The sequence below is a fragment of the Salmo salar genome, chromosome ssa07 (assembly GCF_905237065.1).
Source record: "Salmo salar chromosome ssa07, Ssal_v3.1, whole genome shotgun sequence".
NCBI lineage: Eukaryota > Metazoa > Chordata > Actinopteri > Salmoniformes > Salmonidae > Salmo > Salmo salar.
Window position 1 is genome coordinate 2,255,156 of NC_059448.1, and position 19,865 is coordinate 2,275,020.

The window sequence follows — 19,865 nt, forward strand, 5'->3', positions numbered from 1 at the left end:
TACATAATGGATGATGGACATCCACAAATGAATACATACATTACGAAACGTGAACGTACATATTAAATGGGAGGGGAAGACTGATTTACGTTTACTATGTTACGTCTACCCTTGAGACCAGGTTGACTAAAACGAGCTACTTGTCTGAGCTTACTGCCACGGTAACCCTGATTGGCTGAACCGCTGTCACCCTCGGCCAATCAGAGTTGAATGCGTTCAGTGCGAGTAAAATAAATCTTTTGATATTAATTTTACATCGCAACATGAAATACACATTTTAGTTATTGTTTCTGTGTGCATCGATGTACAGTTTTTCTATGTGGACGGTTGTTGTTTTTCTACCGGGCGCTGTCGTTCCGTGCGGGGAATGAGAAGAGTATCCTACCGATGCGGACTTTTGGGGGAGAAGTATCGTTAACGGAACGGTACCGGGTGGCAATGGCGGCCAGTCTGCCGGAGAGAGAGAGAAAGAGAGAGAGCGATGATGGAGACTTCTACCGGAGAGCGGCGGATCGTTTCTAGATGAGTGATGCCGTGGCCTTTTGCCTCGCAGTTAGACAATGTACCGGTTGGTGAATCGTTCAAAAGTACCTTTTTTATAACCTTGGTTGGTTGGTGTTATATAAAATGTTGAATCTCTGGTTTGCAGGACTAGTCGGTTGGATATACCTCTAGCTATATGAATGAGTTTTACGGTATAGGCGACATACTACAGCGGGCTTTAGGCTGGAAGCTTATGGTACCTAAATGCTTCTGTTTGTCTATGAGCTTATAATTGTGGATACTATCTGATATGGTTGTTTCCTATTTCTACATGAATAGATCTCTCTCTCTCTCTCTCTCTCTCTCTGTGTGTGTGTGTGTGTGCGTGTGTGTGCAGCCAGCCAGTATAGTGTGAAATTGTGGCAATGCAGCAAATATGATTGGATCTTTGTCTCTCCAACTATTCCATGGTGTTATACAAGGAGCACATCCCATAACTGTGTATGTTCACGTGTGTTTTGTGTGTGTGTGTGGATGTGTGTTTTGTGTGTGTGGATGTGGATGTGTTTTGTGTGTGGGTGTGTGGAGGCGTGTTTTGTGTGTGGATGTGTTTTGTGTGTGGGTGGAGGTGTGTTTTGTGTGTGTGGATGTGTTTTGTGTGTGTGGAGGCGTGTTTTGTGTGGATGCATGTTTTGTGTGTGTGTGGATGTGTGTTTTGTGTGTGGATGTGTGGATGTGTGTTTTGTGTGTGTGTGGATGTGTGTTTTGTGTGTGTGTGTGTGGATGCGTGTTTTGTGTGTGTGTGGATGTGTGTTTTGTGTGTGTGTGGATGTGTGTTTTGTGTGTGTGTGGATGTGTGTTTTGTGTGTGTGTGGATGCGTGTTTTGTGTGTGTGTGGATGTGTGTGTGTGTGTGTGGATGCGTGTTTTGTGTGTGTGTGTGGATGTGTGTTTTGTGTGTGTGTGTGGATGTGTGTTTTGTGTGTGTGTGGATGTGTGTTTTGTGTGTGTGTGTGTGGATGTGTGTTTTGTGTGTGTGTGTGTGGATGTGTGTTTTGTGTGTGTGTGTGTGTTTAAGGATGTGTGTTTTGTGTGTGTGTGTGGATGTGTGTTTTGTGTGTGTGCTTTGTGTGGCCCCACCATCATCTCTTAAGGGTCTTTAGAAGTCTTGATCAGTGTAATGCATCAATCATCACTTATTCTGTAGGCCTTCAGTAGGCTAAAGGAAACAGTGAACCCTCTCAGATGGCGTGGTGTGTGTGTGTGTGTGTGTGTGTGTGTGTGTGTGTGTGTGTGTGTGTGTGTGTGTGTCAAGCAGCAGCATTGTGTGATAGTGTCAGTCAGTGAGTGATGTTGGTTGTGTCCTAAATGGAATCCCTATTCCCTACAAATATAGTGCACTACTTTAGACCAGAGCCCTATGGTCAGCCCTATGGGTCTCTGGTCTAAAGTAGTGCACTATATATAGGGAATAGGGAGACCCATAGGTCTCTGGTCTAAAGTAGTGCACTATATAATAGGGAATAGGGTGCCATAGGGATCTGGTCTAAAGTAGTGCACTATATAGGGAATAGGGTGCCATAGGGCTCTGGTCTAAAGTAGTGCACTATATAGGGAATAGGGTGTGTGTGTGTGTGTGTGAGTGTGGTCTAAAGTAGTGCACTATATAGGGAATAGGGTGCCGTTTGGGATGTATGCTCTGTCAGTAAATAAACAAAGCTCTCCTCTGTCCCCCCGTCCAGATTCCCCCGTCCTGCCAGATGACCGTGACTGCTCTCTCTGACACTACCAGACCGCTGCAGTCGACCGGACCGCTGACCTCGTTGCCTGACCGGACCGCTGACCTCGTTGCCTGACCGCGGGTTGTGACCCCCGCTGCGTTGGGGGTGATGGAGTACCATAGCAGTGGTAGCCTGCCCCTGCTGAGTCGACCCAGGTACTGCCCCGGGGCCAACTCCAACGGTGGATATCTCTGTGAGACAGGACACTGCTGTGGGGAGACAGGATGCTGCACCTATTACTATGAGCTGTGGTGTGAGTACTACTACAATACTACTACAGTACTACTACAATACTACTACAGTACCACTACAATACTACTACAGTACTACTACAATACTACTACAGTACTATTACAATACTACCACACCACTACTACAGTACTACTACAATACCACTACAGTCCTATTAAAATACTACCACACCACTACTACAGTACTACTATAATACTACTACAGTACTATTACAATACTACTACAGTACTACCACACCACTACTACAGTACTACTACAATACTACCACACCACTACTACAGTACTACTGCAATACTACTACAGTACTACTACAATACTACTACAATACTACTACAGTACTATTACAATACCACTACAGTACTACTACAATACTACTACAGTACTACCACACCACTACTACAGTACTACTACAATACCACTACAGTACTACCAATATACAAATACAGTACTACTACAATGCTACTACAGTACTACTACAATACTACTACTGTACTATTACAATACTACCACACCACTACTACAGTACTACAACAATACCACTACAGTACTACTACAATACTACTACTGTACTATTACAATACTACCACACCACTACTACAGTACTACTACAATACCACTACAGTACTACCAATATACTACTACAGTACTACTACGATACTACTACTGTACTATTACAATACTACCACACCACTACTACAGTACTACTACAATACCACGACAGTACTACCAATATACTACTACGGTACTACTACAATACTACAACAATACTACCACAATAATACTACAGTACTACCGCAATACTACTACAGAGCTACTACAATACTACTACAGTGCTACTACAATACTACTGCTGTACTATTACAATACTACCACACCACTACTACGGTACTACTACAATACCACTACAGTACTACCAATATACTACTACAGTACTACTACAATACTACTATTGTACTATTACAATACTACCACACCACTACTACAGTACTACTACAATACCACAACAGTACTACCGATATTCTACTACAGTACTACTACAATAGCACTACAGTACTACCACAATACAACCACAGTACTACTACAGTACTACTACAATACTACAACAATACTACCACAGTACTACTACAGTACTACTACAATACTACAACAATACTACCATATCACTACTACATTACTACTACAATACCACTACAGTACTACCGCTATACTACTACAGTACTACTACAATACCACTACAGTACTACCAATATACTACTACGGTACTACAACAATACTACCACAATACAACTACAGTACTACCACAATACTACTACAGAGCTACTACAATACTACTACAGTGCTACCACAATACTACTACAATACTACCCCAGTACTACTACAGTGCTACTACAATACTACTGTGGTACTACTACAATACTGCTACAATACTACTGCTGTACTACTGCAATACTACTACCATACTACTGCAACACTGCTACAATACTATTACAGTACTACTACAGTACTACTACAATACTACTACAACACTACTACACCACTACTAGAGTACTACTACAATACTACTACAACACTACTACAGTACTACTACTGTACTACTACAACACTACTACAATACTACTACTGTGCTACTACAATACGACTACTGTACTACTACAATACTACTACAACACTACTACAACGCTACTACTGTACTACTACTGTACTACTACAACACCACAACAATACTACAATACTACTACAGTACTACTACTGTACTACTACAACACTACTACAATACTACTACTGTGCTACTACAATATGACTACTGTGCTACTACAATACGACTACTGCACTACTACAATACTACTACAACACTACTACAATACTACTACTGTGCTACTACAATATGACTACTGTGCTACTACAATACGACTACTGCACTACTACAATACTACTACAACACTACTACAACAACACTACTACTGTACTACTACAACACCACAACAATACTACTACAATACTACTACAGCAGTACTACAATACTACTACAATACTACTACAACACTACTACAATACTACTACAACACTACTACTGTACTGCTACAATACTACTACGGTACTACTACAACACTACTACAATACTACTACTGTAGCACTACAACACTACTACTGTACTACTACTGTACTACTACAACACTACTACTGTACTGCTACAATAGTACTACTGTACTACTACTGTACTACTACAATACTACTACTGTACTACCACTGTACTACTATAACTACTACTGTACTACTACTGTACTACTGCAATACTACTGCTATACTACTACTGTACTACTACAATACTACTACTGTACTACTACTGTACCACTACTGTACTACTGCAATACTACCACTACACTACTACTGTACTACTACAATACTACTACTGTACTACTACAATATTACTATTTCTGTACTGCTACAATACTACTACTGTACTACTGCAATACTACCACTATACTACCACTGTACTACTACCATACTACTACTGTACTACTACAATACTACTACACTACTACTACGATTCAACTACAATACTACTACTGTGCTACTACAGTACTACTACAGTACTACTACAACACTACTACTGTACTACTACAGTGGTACTGTACTACTACTGAAGGCCTACAGTATATGTGATTGATACATTAGGATGATCTGGGAAGGTTTCACTGTTTCATTTAGCCTACTGAAGGCCTACAATACTACTACTGTCCTGGTAACATACTACTACATACTGCTACTACATACTACTGTCCTGGTAACATACTACTACATACTGCTACTACATACTACTGTCCTGGTAACATACTACTACATACTGCTACTACATACTACTGTCCTGGTAACATACTACTACATACTGCTACTACATACTACTGTCCTGGTAACATACTACTACATGCTGCTACTACATACTACTGTCCTGGTAACATACTACTACATACTGCTACTACATACTACTGTACTGGTAACATACTACTTACTACATGCTACTACTACATACTACTGTCCTGGTAACATACTACTTACTACATGCTACTACTACATACTACTGTACTGGTAACATAGTACTTACTACATGCTACTACTACATACTACTGTCCTGGTAACATACTACTACATGCTACTACTACATACTACTGTACTGGTAACATACTACTACATGCTGCTACTACATACTACTGTCCTGGTAACATACTACTACATGCTACTACTACATACTACTGTCCTGGTAACATACTACTACATACTGCTACTACATACTACTGTCCTGGTAACATACTACTACATACTGCTACTACATACTACTGTCCTGGTAACATACTACTACATACTGCTACTACATACTACTGTCCTGGTAACATACTACTACATACTGCTACTACATACTACTGTCCTGGTAACATACTACTACATACTGCTACTACATACTACTGTCCTGGTAACATACTACTACATACTGCTACTACATACTACTGTCCTGGTAACATACTACTACATACTGCTACTACATACTACTGTCCTGGTAACATACTACTACATACTGCTACTACATACTACTGTCCTGGTAACATACTACTACATACTGCTACTACATACTACTGTCCTGGTAACATACTACTACATACTGCTACTACATACTACTGTCTTGGTAACATACTACTACATACTGCTACTACATACTACTGTCCTGGTAACATACTACTACATACTGCTACTACATACTACTGTACTGGTAACATACTACTTACTACATGCTACTACTACATACTACTGTACTGGTAACATACTACTTACTACATGCTACTACTACATACTACTGTCCTGGTAACATACTACTACACTACATGCTACTACTACATACTACTGTCCTGGTAACATACTACTTACTACATGCTACTACTACATACTACTGTACTGGTAACATACTACTACATGCTACTACTACATACTACTGTCCTGGTAACATACTACTACATACTGCTACTACTACATACTACTGTCCTGGTAACATACTACTACATACTACTACACTACATGCTACTACTACATACTACTGTCCTGGTAACATACTACTACATACTACTACACTACATGCTACTACTACATACTACTGTACTGGTAACATACTACTACATACTGCTACTACTACATACTACTGTACTGGTAACATACTACTACACTACTATAAACTCATGGCATGAGACCTACTTCTTCTGCTACATTACAATACTACTGTTACTGCTACTGTACTACTAATATACTACTTACTACTACACTAGGGTTCTCTCTGTATTCTTCAGGGTTCTGTATGATGTTCTAACAGGTTCTCTCTGTATTCTTCAGGGTTCTGTATGTTCTAACAGGTTCTCTCTGTGTTCTTCAGGGTTCTGTATGATGTTCTAACAGGTTCTCTCTGTGTTCTTCAGGGTTCTGTATGTTCTAACAGGTTCTCTCTGTATTCTTCATGGTTCTGTATGTTCTAACAGGTTCTCTCTGTGTTCTTCAGGGTTCTGTATGTTCTAACAGGTTCTCTCTGTGTTCTTCAGGGTTCTGTATGTTCTAACAGGTTCTCTCTGTGTTCTTCAGGGTTCTGTTGATGTTCTAACAGGTTCTCTCTGTGTTCTTCAGGGTTCTGTATGTTCTAACAGGTTCTCTCTGTATTCTTCAGGGTTCTGTGATGTTCTAACAGGTTCTCTCTGTATTCTTCATGGTTCTGTATGTTCTAACAGGTTCTCTCTGTGTTCTTCAGGGTTCTGTGATGTTCTAACAGGTTCTCTCTGTGTTCTTCAGGGTTCTGTATGTTCTAACAGGTTCTCTCTGTGTTCTTCAGGGTTCTGTATGTTCTAACAGGTTCTCTCTGTGTTCTTCAGGGTTCTGTATGTTCTAACAGGTTCTCTCTGTGTTCTTCAGGGTTCTGTATGTTCTAACAGGTTCTCTCTGTGTTTTCAGGGGTTCTGTATGTTCTAACAGGTTCTCTCTGTATTCTTCAGGGTTCTGTATGTTCTAACAGGTTCTCTCTGTATTCTTCAGGGTTCTGTATGTTCTAACAGGTTCTCTCTGTGTTCTTCAGGGTTCTGTATGTTCTAACAGGTTCTCTCTGTGTTCTTCAGGGTTCTGTATGTTCTAACAGGTTCTCTCTGTGTTCTTCAGGGTTCTGTATGTTCTAACAGGTTCTCTCTGTGTTCTTCAGGGTTCTGTATGTTCTAACAGGTTCTCTCTGTGTTCTTCAGGGTTCTGTATGTTCTAACAGGTTCTCTCTGTGTTCTTCAGGGTTCTGTATGTTCTAACAGGTTCTCTCTGTGTTCTTCAGGGTTCTGTATGTTCTAACAGGTTCTCTCTGTGTTCTTCAGGGTTCTGTATGTTCTAACAGGTTCTCTCTGTATTCTTCATGGTTCTGTATGATGTTCTAACAGGTTCTCTCTGTATTCTTCAGGGTTCTGTATGTTCTAACAGGTTCTCTCTGTGTTCTTCAGGGTTCTGTATGATGTTCTAACAGGTTCTCTCTGTGTTCTTCAGGGTTCTGTATGTTCTAACAGGTTCTCTCTGTGTTCTTCAGGGTTCTGTATGATGTTCTAACAGGTTCTCTCTGTGTTCTTCAGGGTTCTGTATGTTCTAACAGGTTCTCTCTGTGTTCTTCAGGGTTCTGTATGATGTTCTAACAGGTTCTCTCTGTGTTCTTCAGGGTTCTGTATGATGTTCTAACAGGTTCTCTCTGTGTTCTTCAGGGTTCTGTATGATGTTCTAACAGGTTCTCTCTGTATTCTTCATGGTTCTGTATGTTCTAATAGGTTCTCTCTGTGTTCTTCAGGGTTCTGTATGATGTTCTAACAGGTTCTCTCTGTGTTCTTCAGGGTTCTGTATGATGTTCTAACAGGTTCTCTCTGTGTTCTTCAGGGTTCTGTATGTTCTAACAGGTTCTCTCTGTATTCTTCAGGGTTCTGTATGATGTTCTAACAGGTTCTCTCTGTGTTCTTCAGGGTTCTGTATGATGTTCTAACAGGTTCTCTCTGTGTTCTTCAGGGTTCTGTATGATGTTCTAACAGGTTCTCTCTGTGTTCTTCAGGGTTCTGTATGATGTTCTAACAGGTTCTCTCTGTGTTCTTCAGGGTTCTGTATGATGTTCTAACAGGTTCTCTCTGTGTTCTTCAGGGTTCTGTATGATGTTCTAACAGGTTCTCTCTGTGTTCTTCAGGGTTCTGTATGATGTTCTAACAGGTTCTCTCTGTGTTCTTCAGGGTTCTGTATGATGTTCTAACAGGTTCTCTCTGTGTTCTTCAGGGTTCTGTATGTTCTAATAGGTTCTCTCTGTGTTCTTCAGGGTTCTGTATGATGTTCTAACAGGTTCTCTCTGTGTTCTTCAGGGTTCTGTATGATGTTCTAACAGGTTCTCTCTGTATTCATCAGGGTTCTGGCTGCTGTGGACAGTTCTGATCCTGTTCAGTTGTTGCTGTGCTTACCGACACCGCCGGGCTAAACTCAGAGTCCAACAGCAGCAGAGACAGAGAGAGATCAACCTACTGGCCTACCATGGAGCGACATCCTACCCTACCTCCATGTTAGACCTCAGTGAGTATCCTACTGGCCTACCATGGAGCGACATCCTACCCTACCTCCATGTTAGACCTCAGTGAGTATCCTACTGGCCTACCATGGGCGCATCCTACCTCCATGTTAGACCTCAGTGAGTATCCTACTGGCCTACCATGGAGCGACATCCTACCCTACCTCCATGTTTGACCTCAGTGAGTAGCCTACTGGCCTAACCTGCTGGCCTAACCTACTGGCCTACCATGGAGCTACATCCTACCCTACCTCCATGTTAGACCTCAGTGAGTAGCCTACTGGCCTAACCTGCTGGCCTATACTACTGGCCTAACTTACTGGCCTATCCTACTGGTCTATCCTACTGGCCTAACCCACTGGCCTATCCTTCTGGCCTATCCTACTGGCCTAACTTACTGGCCTATCCTACTGGCCTATCTACTGGCCTAACTTACTGGCCTAACCTACTGGCCTATCTTACTGGCCTAACCTACTGGCCTATGCTTCTGGCCTATACTACTGGCCTAACCTACTGGCCTATCCTACTGGCCTATCCTACTGGCCTAACTTACTGGCCTATCCTACTGGCCTATCCTACTGGCCTATCCTTCTGGCCTATCCTACTGGCCTAACCTTCTGGCCTATCCTACTGGCCTAACCTACTGGCCTAACCTACTGGCCTAACCTACTGGCCTATCCTACTGGCCTAACCTACTGGCCTATCCTACTGGCCTAGCCTACTGGCCTAACCTTCTGGCCTATCCTACTGGCCTAACCTACTGGCCTAACCTACTGGCCTAACCTACTGGCCTAGCCTACTGGCCTATCCTACTGGCCTATCCTACTGGCCTAACCTACTGGCCTATCCTTCTGGCCTATCCTACTGGCCTAACTTACTGGCCTATCCTACTGGCCTATCCTACTGGCCTAACTTACTGGCCTAACCTACTGGCCTATCTTACTGGCCTAACCTACTGGCCTATCCTTCTGGCCTATACTACTGGCCTAACCTACTGGCCTATCCTACTGGCCTATCCTACTGGCCTAACTTACTGGCCTACTGGCCTATCCTACTGGCCTATCCTACTGGCCTATCCTTCTGGCCTATCCTACTGGCCTAACCTTCTGGCCTATCCTACTGGCCTAACCTACTGGCCTAACCTACTGGCCTAACCTACTGGCCTATCCTACTGGCCTAACCTACTGGCCTATCCTACTGGCCTAGCCTACTGGCCTATCCTTCTGGCCTATCCTACTGGCCTAACCTACTGGCCTAACCTACTGGCCTAGCCTACTGGCCTATCCTACTGGCCTATCCTTCTGGCCTATTCTACTGGCCTAACCTACTGGCCTAACCTACTGGCCTAACCTACTGGCCTAGTCTACTGGCCTAACCTACTGGCCTAACCTACTGGGCTAACCTAATGGCCTATCCTACTGGCCTATCCTACTGGCCTAACTTACTGGCCTAACCTACTGGCCTATCCTTCTGGCCTATCCTACTGGCCTAACCTACTGGCCTAATCTACTGGCCCATCCTACTGGCCTATCCTACTGGCCTAACCTACTGGCCTAACCTACTGGGCTAACCTAATGGCCTAACCTACTGGCCTAATCTTCTGGCATAACCTACTGGCCTAACCTACTGGCCTAACCTACTGGCCTAACTTACTGGCCTAGCCTACTGGCCTATCCTTCTGGCCTAACCTACTGGCCTAACCTACTGGCCTAACCTACTGGCCTAACTTACTGGCCTAACCTACTGGCCTATCCTACTGGCCTAACCTACTGGCCTAACCTACTGGGCTAACCTAATGGCCTAACCTACTGGCCTAATCTTCTGGCATAACCTACTGGCCTAACCTACTGGCCTAACCTACTGGCCTAACTTACTGGCCTAGCCTACTGGCCTATCCTTCTGGCCTAACCTACTGGCCTAACCTACTGGCCTAACCTACTGGCCTAACTTACTGGCCTAACCTACTGGCCTATCCTACTGGCCTAACCTACTGGCCTAACCTACTGGGCTAACCTAATGGCCTAACCTACTGGCCTAACTTACTGGCCTAGCCTACTGGCCTATCCTACTGGCCTATCCTACTGGCTTAACCTACTGGCCTACCATGGATCTATATCCTACTGGCCTAACTACTGGCCTATCCTACTGGCCTACCATGGATCTATACCCTACTGGCCGAACTACTGGCCTAACCTACTGGCCTACCATGGATCTATATCCTACTGGCCTAACCCTCCTCCATGTTAGACCTCAACAAGACTCTCTCTCTCTCTCTCTCTCTCTCTCTCTCTCTCTCTCTCTCTCCTCTCCTCTCCTCTCCTCTCCTCTCCTCTCCTCTCCTCTCCCCTCCTCTCCTAGACCTGATCTATCACCCCTAATAACTCTCTCTCTCTCTCTCTCTCTCCTCTCTCTCTAGGTTTCCTGGCGTCTCTGAAGCTACCGTCCTACGAAGAGGTAGCAGCCCAACCCTCCACTCCTCCACCTCCCTACAGCACTGTGTTCGCTGCCCAGGGGGGCGCCGCTCGCTACCCCCAGCCACCCCACCATCCCCCGGGGTCGCACCCCCACCCCAGCACCAGCGCTGCACCCTCCTCCTTCAGCTCTGACAACAGGTGGGGACACTGATTGGCTGACTGACTGACTGAGTGATTGGTTGGTTGAATTTATTGATATTAAAACACGCTTCGACAATGTAAAGAAGCCACTTTGAGTTTGTGTATTTGTTAAATTGGAAATTGGAAAACTGTAATAAAGATGACATTGCGGTTCTGACCTTTGACCCCCTTTGCAGCTCCAGCTGTTCCTGTGAGTCTTGCTGTCCATCTTCTCCCTGTAGCACCTACGAGACCGACACCAGCCGAGCTTCCACGCCCACAACGCTGTCCCAGTACGCTGCAGAGGCCGCCGCCGCTGTTGTCTTGGAGACAGTTGCCACGGTAACGTCCTCGGAGACGGTCGTCTCGGTATCTTCGGAGACGGAGGCGGATGTTGCCGGCGGCAACGGGACGGGTGTCGTTGCCGACGCCGACTTAAGCGAACGATCGACAGAACCTGCACGGGTGCGCTACTTTCCTGGCGCTACCGTGGAAACTGTTACTGTGGAGACAGATGTCTGTAATGTAGCTCCTCTCTCTTCTCGTACCTCACCCACGTCTACAGAACACCCTCCAGTTGCTACGACAACAGGACACCCTCTAGTTGCTACGACAACAGAACACCCTCTAGTTGGGACTGCTTGTCCTTTAACCAATCCAGGCCAAGACAGACCATCCCCTCCCCACAGCCCCTCCCCCACCTCCGCTGTCCCCTCCCCTATCCCCACCCCCACCTCCGCTGTCCCCTCCCCTATCCCCACCCCCACCTCTGTTGTCCCTTCCCTATCCCCACCCCCACCTCCGCTGTCCCCTCCCCTATCCCCACCCCCACCTCCGCTGTCCCCTCCCCTATCCCCACCCCCACCTCCACTGTCCCCTCCCCTATCCCCACCCCCACTTCTGTTGTCCCTTCCCCTATCCCCACCCCCACCTCTGCTCTTACCCTAACCCTAGCCTCTCCAGCCCCCTCCCCTCTGCGCTCTCCCCAGCCCAACCTCCTACCCTAACCCTAGCCTCTCCAGCCCCCCTACCCTCTCTGCGCTCTCCCCAGCCCAACCTCCTACCCTCTCTGCGCTCTCCCCAGCCCATTCTCCTACCCTAACCCTAGCCTCTCCAGCCCCTACCCTCTCTGCGCTCTCCCCAGCCCAAACTCCTACCCTAACCCTAGCCTCTCTAGCCCCTACCCTCTCTACGCTCTCCCCAGCCCAAACTCCTACCCTAACCCTAGCCTCTCCAGCCCCTACCCTCTCTGCGCTCTCCCCAGCCCAACCTCCTACCCTCTCTGCGCTCTCCCCAGCCCATTCTCCTACCCTAACCCTAGCCTCTCTAGCCCCTACCCTCTCTGCGCTCTCCCCAGCCTCTACGCTCTCCCCAGCCTCTACCCTCTCGGTCTCTCCCTCCTGCTTTCCTCCCCCTGTCTCTCCCTTGTCCTCTCCTCCCCCTTTCTCCCCCTCCTCTCCTCCCCCTTTCTCCCCCAGGCCCACCCAGTCTCCCCCCAAGCAGACCCTGTTCTCCCCCTGCGTGGACGTGTACCAGCTTGTCCCCCACACCTACAGGAGCGAGGGAGAGGAGGAGGAGGAGGAAGAGGAAGAGCAGGAGGAAGTTGGGGCTGATGCGAGTCAGTATCGTCACCGCCGTCTAACAGGGGACTCGGGCATCGAGGTGTGCCGCTGTCAGGTTGAGGAAGACGAGGAGGAGGAGGAGGAGGAGGAGGAGGAGGAAGAGGAGGAGGAGGAGGGAGTGGAGGAAGCAGGGGAAGGGAGGAGAGGAGGAGGAGGCGATGAAGGAGAAGTGGAAGGGGTGAGCGAGCTCCACGACAGCCTGGACTGCCCGGTTAGAGATCAGGTGTCAGGGGAGGGACTAACCCTGTGTAGCCCCGCCCCAGGAGACACCCCATTGGCTGAGGAGGATTCTGTGGTGATCATTATGGAGAGTGTGTGATGGACAGCTGAGCGGAGTCAGTGGACTAAACCATTTTCATCCTGAACGGGGGGAGGGGAGGGGAGGATGCAAGTGAACGGAAAAAAAACCCACACAACAATAACTTTGTAAACCTGTTTATTCGGTAATGTTCCACAACACTGGGGACCCAGGAGGGTCCTGAGCCACAGAACCGGTCAAGATGGTTCACTGGTTCTGTGGAGGGGTTCAGCACAGAGGAAGATTAGTTTGGGGTTGACCCAAATGGTACTCTATCCCCTACATAGTGCACTACTTTTGACCAGGGGCCACATAGGGAGCTGTGGAAAAGGGTTCCATTTGAGACTGTGTGTGCCTGGTCGTAGTGTTGTTAATATAACCTGGTCGTTATTCTAACCTGGTCGTTAATCTAACCTGGTTGTAGTGTTGTTAATGTAACCTGGTCGTACTGTTGTTAATCTAACCTGGTCGTAGTGTTGTTAAACTAACCTGGTTGTTATTCTAACCTGGTCGTAGTGTTGTTATTCTAACCTGGTCGTTAATCTAACCTAGTTGTAGTGTTGTTAATCTAACCTGGTCGTACTGTTGTTAATCTAACCTGGTCGTTAATCTAACCTGGTCGTAGTGTTGTTGTTATTCTAACCTGGTCGTTAATCTAACCTGGTCGTAGTGTTTTTAATATAATTTGGGCGTAGTGTTGTTAATCTAACCTGGTCGTTAATCTGACCTGGTCGTTAATCTAACCTGGTCGTAGTGTTGTTAATATGACCTGGTTGTTAATCTAACCTGGTCATAGTGTTGTTAATCTAACCTGGTCGTTAATCTGACCTGGTCGTTAATCTAACCTGGTCGTTAATCTAACCTGGTTGTAGTGTTGTTAATCTAACCTGGTCGTTAATCTAACCTGGTCATTAATCTGACATGGTCTTACTGTTGTTCCGATAACCTGATTGTAGTGTTGTTAATCTAACCTGGTCGTAGTGTTATTAATCTAACCTGGTCGTAGTGTTGTTAATCTAACCTGGTCGTAGTGTTGTTAATCTAACCTGGTCGTAGTGTTGTTAATCTAACCTGGCCGTAGTGTTGTTAATCTAACCTGGTCGTAGTGTTGTTAATCTAACATGATCATAGTGTTGATAATATAACCTGGTCGTTAATCTAACCTGGTCGTTGTGTTGTTAATCTAACCTTGTCGTAGTGTTGTTCAGATAACCTGGTCGTAGTGTTGTTAATCTAACCTGGTTGTAGGGTTGTTAATCTAACCTGGCCGTAGTGTTGTTAATCTAACCTGGTCGTAGTGTTGTTAATCTAACCTGGTCGTAGTGTTGTTAATCTAACCTGGTCGTTAATCTAACCTGGTCGTTAATCTAACCTGGTCGTAGTGTTGTTAATATCACCTGGTCGTAGCTTTGTTAATCTAACATGGTTGTAGTGTTGTTCATGTTTCAGTTATCCTGGAGATAAAGACCTGTTACTTTACAACCTGGTCTAGAGAGACACTACAACCTGGTCTAGAGAGATACTACAGAGACACTACAACCTGGTCTAGAGAGATACTACAACCTGGTCTAGAGAGATACTACAGAGACACTACAACCTGGTCTAGAGAGACACTACAACCTGGTCTAGAGAGACACTATAACCTGGTCTAGAGAGACACTACAACCTGGTCTAGAGAGACAGAGACACTACAACCTGGTCTAGAGAGACACTACAACCTGGTCTAGAGAGACACTACAACCTGGTCTAGAGAGACACTACAACCTGGTCTAGATATACACTACAACCTGGTCTAGAGAGACACTACAACCTGGTCTAGAGAGACACTACAACCTGGTCTAGAGAGACACTACAACCTGGTCTAGAGAGACACTACAACCTGGTCTAGAGAGACACTACAACCTGGTCTAGAGAGACAGAGACACTACAACCTGGTCTAGAGAGACACTACAACCTGGTCTAGAGAGATACTACAACCTGGTCTAGAGAGACAGAGACACTACAACCTGGTCTAGAGAGACACTACAACCTGGTCTAGATAGACACTACAGAGACACTACAACCTGGTCTAGAGAGACACTACAGAGACACTACAACCTGGTCTAGAGAGACACTACAGAGACACTACAACCTGGTCTAGAGAGACACTACAACCTGGTCTAGAGAGACACTACAACCTGGTCTAGAGAGACACTACAACCTGGTCTAGATAGACACTACAACCTGGTCTAGAGAGACACTACAACCTGGTCTAGATAGACACTACAACCTGGTCTAGATATACACTACAACCTGGTCTAGAGAGATACTACAGAGACACTACAACCTGGTCTAGAGAGATACTACAGAGACACTACAACCTGGTCTAGATAGACACTACAACCTGGTCTAGAGAGATACTACAGAGACACTACAACCTGGTCTAGAGAGATACTACAGAGACACTACAGAGACACTACAACCTGGTCTAGAGAGACACTACAACCTGGTCTAGAGAGATACTACAACCTGGTCTAGAGAGACACTACAACCTGGTCTAGATAGACACTACAACCTGGTCTAGAGAGACACTACAACCTGGTCTAGATACACACTACAACCTGGTCTAGAGAGACACTACAACCTGGTCTAGAGAGATACTACAGAGACACTACAACCTGGTCTAGAGAGATACTACAACCTGGTCTAGAGAGACACTACAACCTGGTCTAGAGAGATACTACAGAGACACTACAACCTGGTCTAGATAGACACTACAACCTGGTCTAGAGAGATACTACAGAGACACTACAACCTGGTCTAGAGAGATACTACAACCTGGTCTAGATAGACACTACAGAGACACTACAACCTGGTCTAGAGAGACACTACAACCTGGTCTAGAGAGATACTACAGAGACACTACAACCTGGTCTAGAGAGATACTACAACCTGGTCTAGAGAGATACTACAGAGACACTACAACCTGGTCTAGAGAGACACTACAACCTGGTCTAGTAGACACTACAACCTGGTCTCGAGAGACACTACAACCTGGTCTAGAGAGACACTACAACCTGGTCTAGAGAGACACTACAACCTGGTCTAGATAGACACTACAGAGACACTACAACCTGGTCTAGAGAGACACTACAACCTGGTCTAGAGAGACATTACAACCTGGTCTAGAGAGACACTACAACCTGGTCTAGAGAGACACTACAACCTGGTCTAGAGAGACACTACAACCTGGTCTAGAGAGACAGAGACACTACAATCTGGTCTAGAGAGATACTACAGAGACACTACAACCTGGTCTAGATAGACACTACAACCTGGTCTAGAGAGACACTACAACCTGGTCTAGAGAGACACTACAACCTGGTCTAGAGAGACACTACAACCTGGTCTAGATAGACACTACAGAGACACTACAACCTGGTCTAGAGAGATACTACAGAGACACTACAACCTGGTCTAGAGAGATACTACAACCTGGTCTAGAGAGACACTACAGAGACACTACAACCTGGTCTAGAGAGACACTACAACCTGGTCTAGAGAGACACTACAACCAGGTCTAGAGAGACAGAGACACTACAGAGACACTACAACACAAAGAGAGGAGAGAAGCCAAACTCTCTCTCTCTCTCTCTCTCTCGCTCTCTCGTCAGAACAGAACAATGTATGTTGTGTGGCCTCTGTGTTTGAACTCAGTGTCACAATGGTCACCTCAGTCCCCCCGGACACAGACACCAACCATTTCACCGACCATTTCACCGACCATTTCACCGACCATTTCACCAACCATTTCACCGGCCTACTGTAGTTCTGTTAACGTCACTAGCTCTGTCTCTCTCACAGTAACCATAGTAACAGTGTATAACACCAGCCATTAGCAAGGCAATAACCTGACTACCGTGTGACTAAACCTGCTGTGGAACTCTGGGTAGTGTAGTGTGGCCGGACCAGACTGGGATCCTGTCAGTGTATTTATCTGACTGTAGTAGTGTTCATGTTCTAGAACTGACAGGGTCAACAGGAATGTTCTAGAACTGACAGGGTCAACAAGAATGTTCTAGAACTGACAGGGTTAACAGGAGTGTTCTAGAACTGACAGGGTTAACAGGAGTGTTCTAGAACTGACAGGGTTAACAGGAGTGTTCTAGAACTGACAGGGTTAACAGGAGTGTTCTAGAACTGACAGGGTTAACAGGAATGTTCTAGAACTGACAGGGTTAACAGGAGTGTTCTAGAACTGACAGGGTTAACAGGAGTGTTCTAGAACTGACAGGGTTAACAGGAGTGTTCTAGAACTGACAGGGTTAACAGGAGTGTTCTAGAACTGACAGGGTTAACAGGAATGTTCTAGAACTGACAGGGTTAACAGGAGTGTTCTAGAACTGACAGGGTTAACAGGAGTGTTCTAGAACTGACAGGGTTAACAGGAGTGTTCTAGAACTGACAGGGTTAACAGGAGTGTTCTAGAACTGACAGGGTTAACAGGAGTGTTCTAGAACTGACAGGGTTAACAGGAGTGTTCTAGAACTGACAGGGTCAACAGGAATGTTCTAGAACTGACAGGGTCAACAAGAATGTTCTAGAACTGACAGGGTTAACAGGAGTGTTCTAGAACTGACAGGGTCAACAGGAATGTTCTAGAACTGACAGGGTCAACAGGAATGTTCTAGAACTGACAGGGTTAACAGGAATGTTCTAGAACTGACAGGGTCAACAGGAGTGTTCTAGAACTGACAGGGTCAACAAGAATGTTCTAGAACTGACAGGGTCAACAAGAATGTTCTAGAACTGACAGGGTCAACAGGAATGTTCTAGAACTGACAGGGTTAACAGGAATGTTCAAGAACTGACAGGGTCAACAGGAATGTTCTAGAACTCTGTTGATCACTAGAATCTACATGACTGTTCTAGTCCAGAGTTCTGCAGGACCAGAAGACATTTTATATCCGGAGAGCACCTCGCCCTCGCCGGCTTGACCTTCAGATGCTGCAGTTCACCAGAGAGGAAGTCAGGAAGTATTGCCCTCAAGCCGTGGATACAATACAAGACATTCTAACGCCCGGGAAAAACTCACGTTTAAGGATCACCGTTCATTAAGTCTTGAGTCTTGTTTTCCTAACAGTGTGCTGTGCTCATATTAACAACATGGCTAACGTAAACGGGATCACAGGCGTCCAGGTTCTGTGATCTTGTAGCTAGTGTCCGTCAGTCTGGCTCTAGAGGCCCTGTACAGAACAACAGTTTTTATATTTATAACATGGAGGAGCAGAGGGAGTTTTACTGAAGAGAACACCCATGACGTCACCAGGTCAGCCAGTCAGTCAACCAGTTAGCCAGCCAGCCAGCCAGCCAGCCAGTCAGTAAACCAGTCAGTCAATCATTTAGTCAGTCAGTAAACCAGTCAGCCAGCCAGTGAACCAGCCAGGCAGTCAGGTAGTCAGTCAGTAAAAAGGTCAGCCAGTAAACCATCCAGCCAGTCAGTAAATTAGCCAGACAGTAAAACATCCAGTAAACCAGCCAGTCAGTAAACCAGTCAGTCAGTAAACCAGCCAGTCTGTAAACCAGTCAGTCAGTAAACCAGTCTACTAGCCAGTTGATCATTAAATCAGTCAGTAACCCAGTCTGCCAGCCAGTCAGTAAACCAGTCTACCAGCCAGTTGATCATTAAATCAGTCAGTAACCCAGTCTGCCAGCCAGTCAGTCAGTAAACCAGTCTACCAGCCAGCCAGTCAGTAAACCAGTCAGTCAGTAAACCAGTCTACCAGCCAGTCAGTAAACCAGTCTACCAGCCAGTCAGTCAGTAAACCAGTCAGTCAGTAAACCAGTCTGCCAGCCAGTCAGTCAGTAAACCAGTCAGTCAGTAAACCAGTCTGCCAGCCAGTCAGTCAGTAAACCAGTCTACCAGCCAGTCAGTCAGTAAACCAGTCTACCAGCCAGCCAGTCAGTAAACCAGCCAGTCAGTAAACCAGTCTGCCAGCCAGTCAGTCAGTAAACCAGTCAGTCAGTAAACCAGTCTACCAGCCAGTCAGTAAACCAGTCAGTCAGTAAACCAGTCTACCAGCCAGTCAGTAAACCAGTCAGTCAGTAAACCAGTTTACCAGCCAGTCAGTAAACCAGCCAGTCAGTAAACCAGTCTGCCAGCCAGCCAGTCAGTAAACCAGTCAGTCAGTAAACCAGTCTACCAGCCAGTCAGTAAACCAGTCTACCAGTCAGTCAGTAAACCAGTCTGCCAGCCAGTCAGTAA

At 45.7% G+C, this 19,865-nt stretch overlaps 1 protein-coding gene and 1 long non-coding RNA gene across 11 annotated transcripts; one reads left to right on the forward strand and one right to left on the reverse strand.

Moving 5' to 3' along the window:
• The first annotated feature begins 202 nt into the window (after window positions 1-202).
• LOC106608414 (WW domain binding protein 1-like) lies at window positions 203-13,869 on the forward strand. Its single transcript, XM_045722572.1, has 7 exons — window positions 203-568; window positions 2,225-2,516; window positions 8,951-9,112; window positions 11,524-11,719; window positions 11,899-12,573; window positions 13,180-13,378; window positions 13,795-13,869. Exons 2-7 carry the CDS (start codon window positions 2,372-2,374, stop codon window positions 13,867-13,869), a joined length of 1,452 nt encoding a protein of 483 aa, XP_045578528.1. The 5' UTR covers window positions 203-568; window positions 2,225-2,371.
• Window positions 13,870-15,532: 1,663 nt separating this feature from the next.
• Window positions 15,533-17,203, reverse strand: LOC106608415 (uncharacterized). 10 transcript variants are annotated; one of them, XR_006770540.1, is made up of 6 exons: window positions 17,039-17,161; window positions 16,913-17,004; window positions 16,701-16,849; window positions 16,302-16,552; window positions 15,982-16,038; window positions 15,702-15,752 (listed from the first exon to the last, which is right to left on the reverse strand). It is a non-coding gene; the product is annotated as an uncharacterized lncRNA (long non-coding RNA). The 10 variants fall into 10 exon arrangements; XR_006770544.1 differs by having other exon boundaries at window positions 16,302-16,438; window positions 16,473-16,552; window positions 16,701-17,004; XR_006770545.1 differs by lacking the exons at window positions 15,702-15,752; window positions 15,982-16,038 and adding exons at window positions 15,534-15,650; window positions 15,753-15,913 and having other exon boundaries at window positions 16,382-16,552; window positions 16,701-17,004.
• Window positions 17,204-19,865: the final 2,662 nt, after the last annotated feature.

Excerpts from the sequence above, each read along its gene's own strand:
- LOC106608414 (XM_045722572.1), top strand. The coding sequence starts at position 2,372 with ATGGAGTACCATAGCAGTGGTAGCCTGCCCCTGCTGAGTCGACCCAGG. Across the intron at positions 11,720-11,898 it reads TCCTTCAGCTCTGACAACAG|CTCCAGCTGTTCCTGTGAGT; the intron begins GTGGGGACACTG and ends CCCCCTTTGCAG. Across the intron at positions 13,379-13,794 it reads TCGAGGTGTGCCGCTGTCAG|GAGGGTCCTGAGCCACAGAA; the intron begins GTTGAGGAAGAC and ends CTGGGGACCCAG.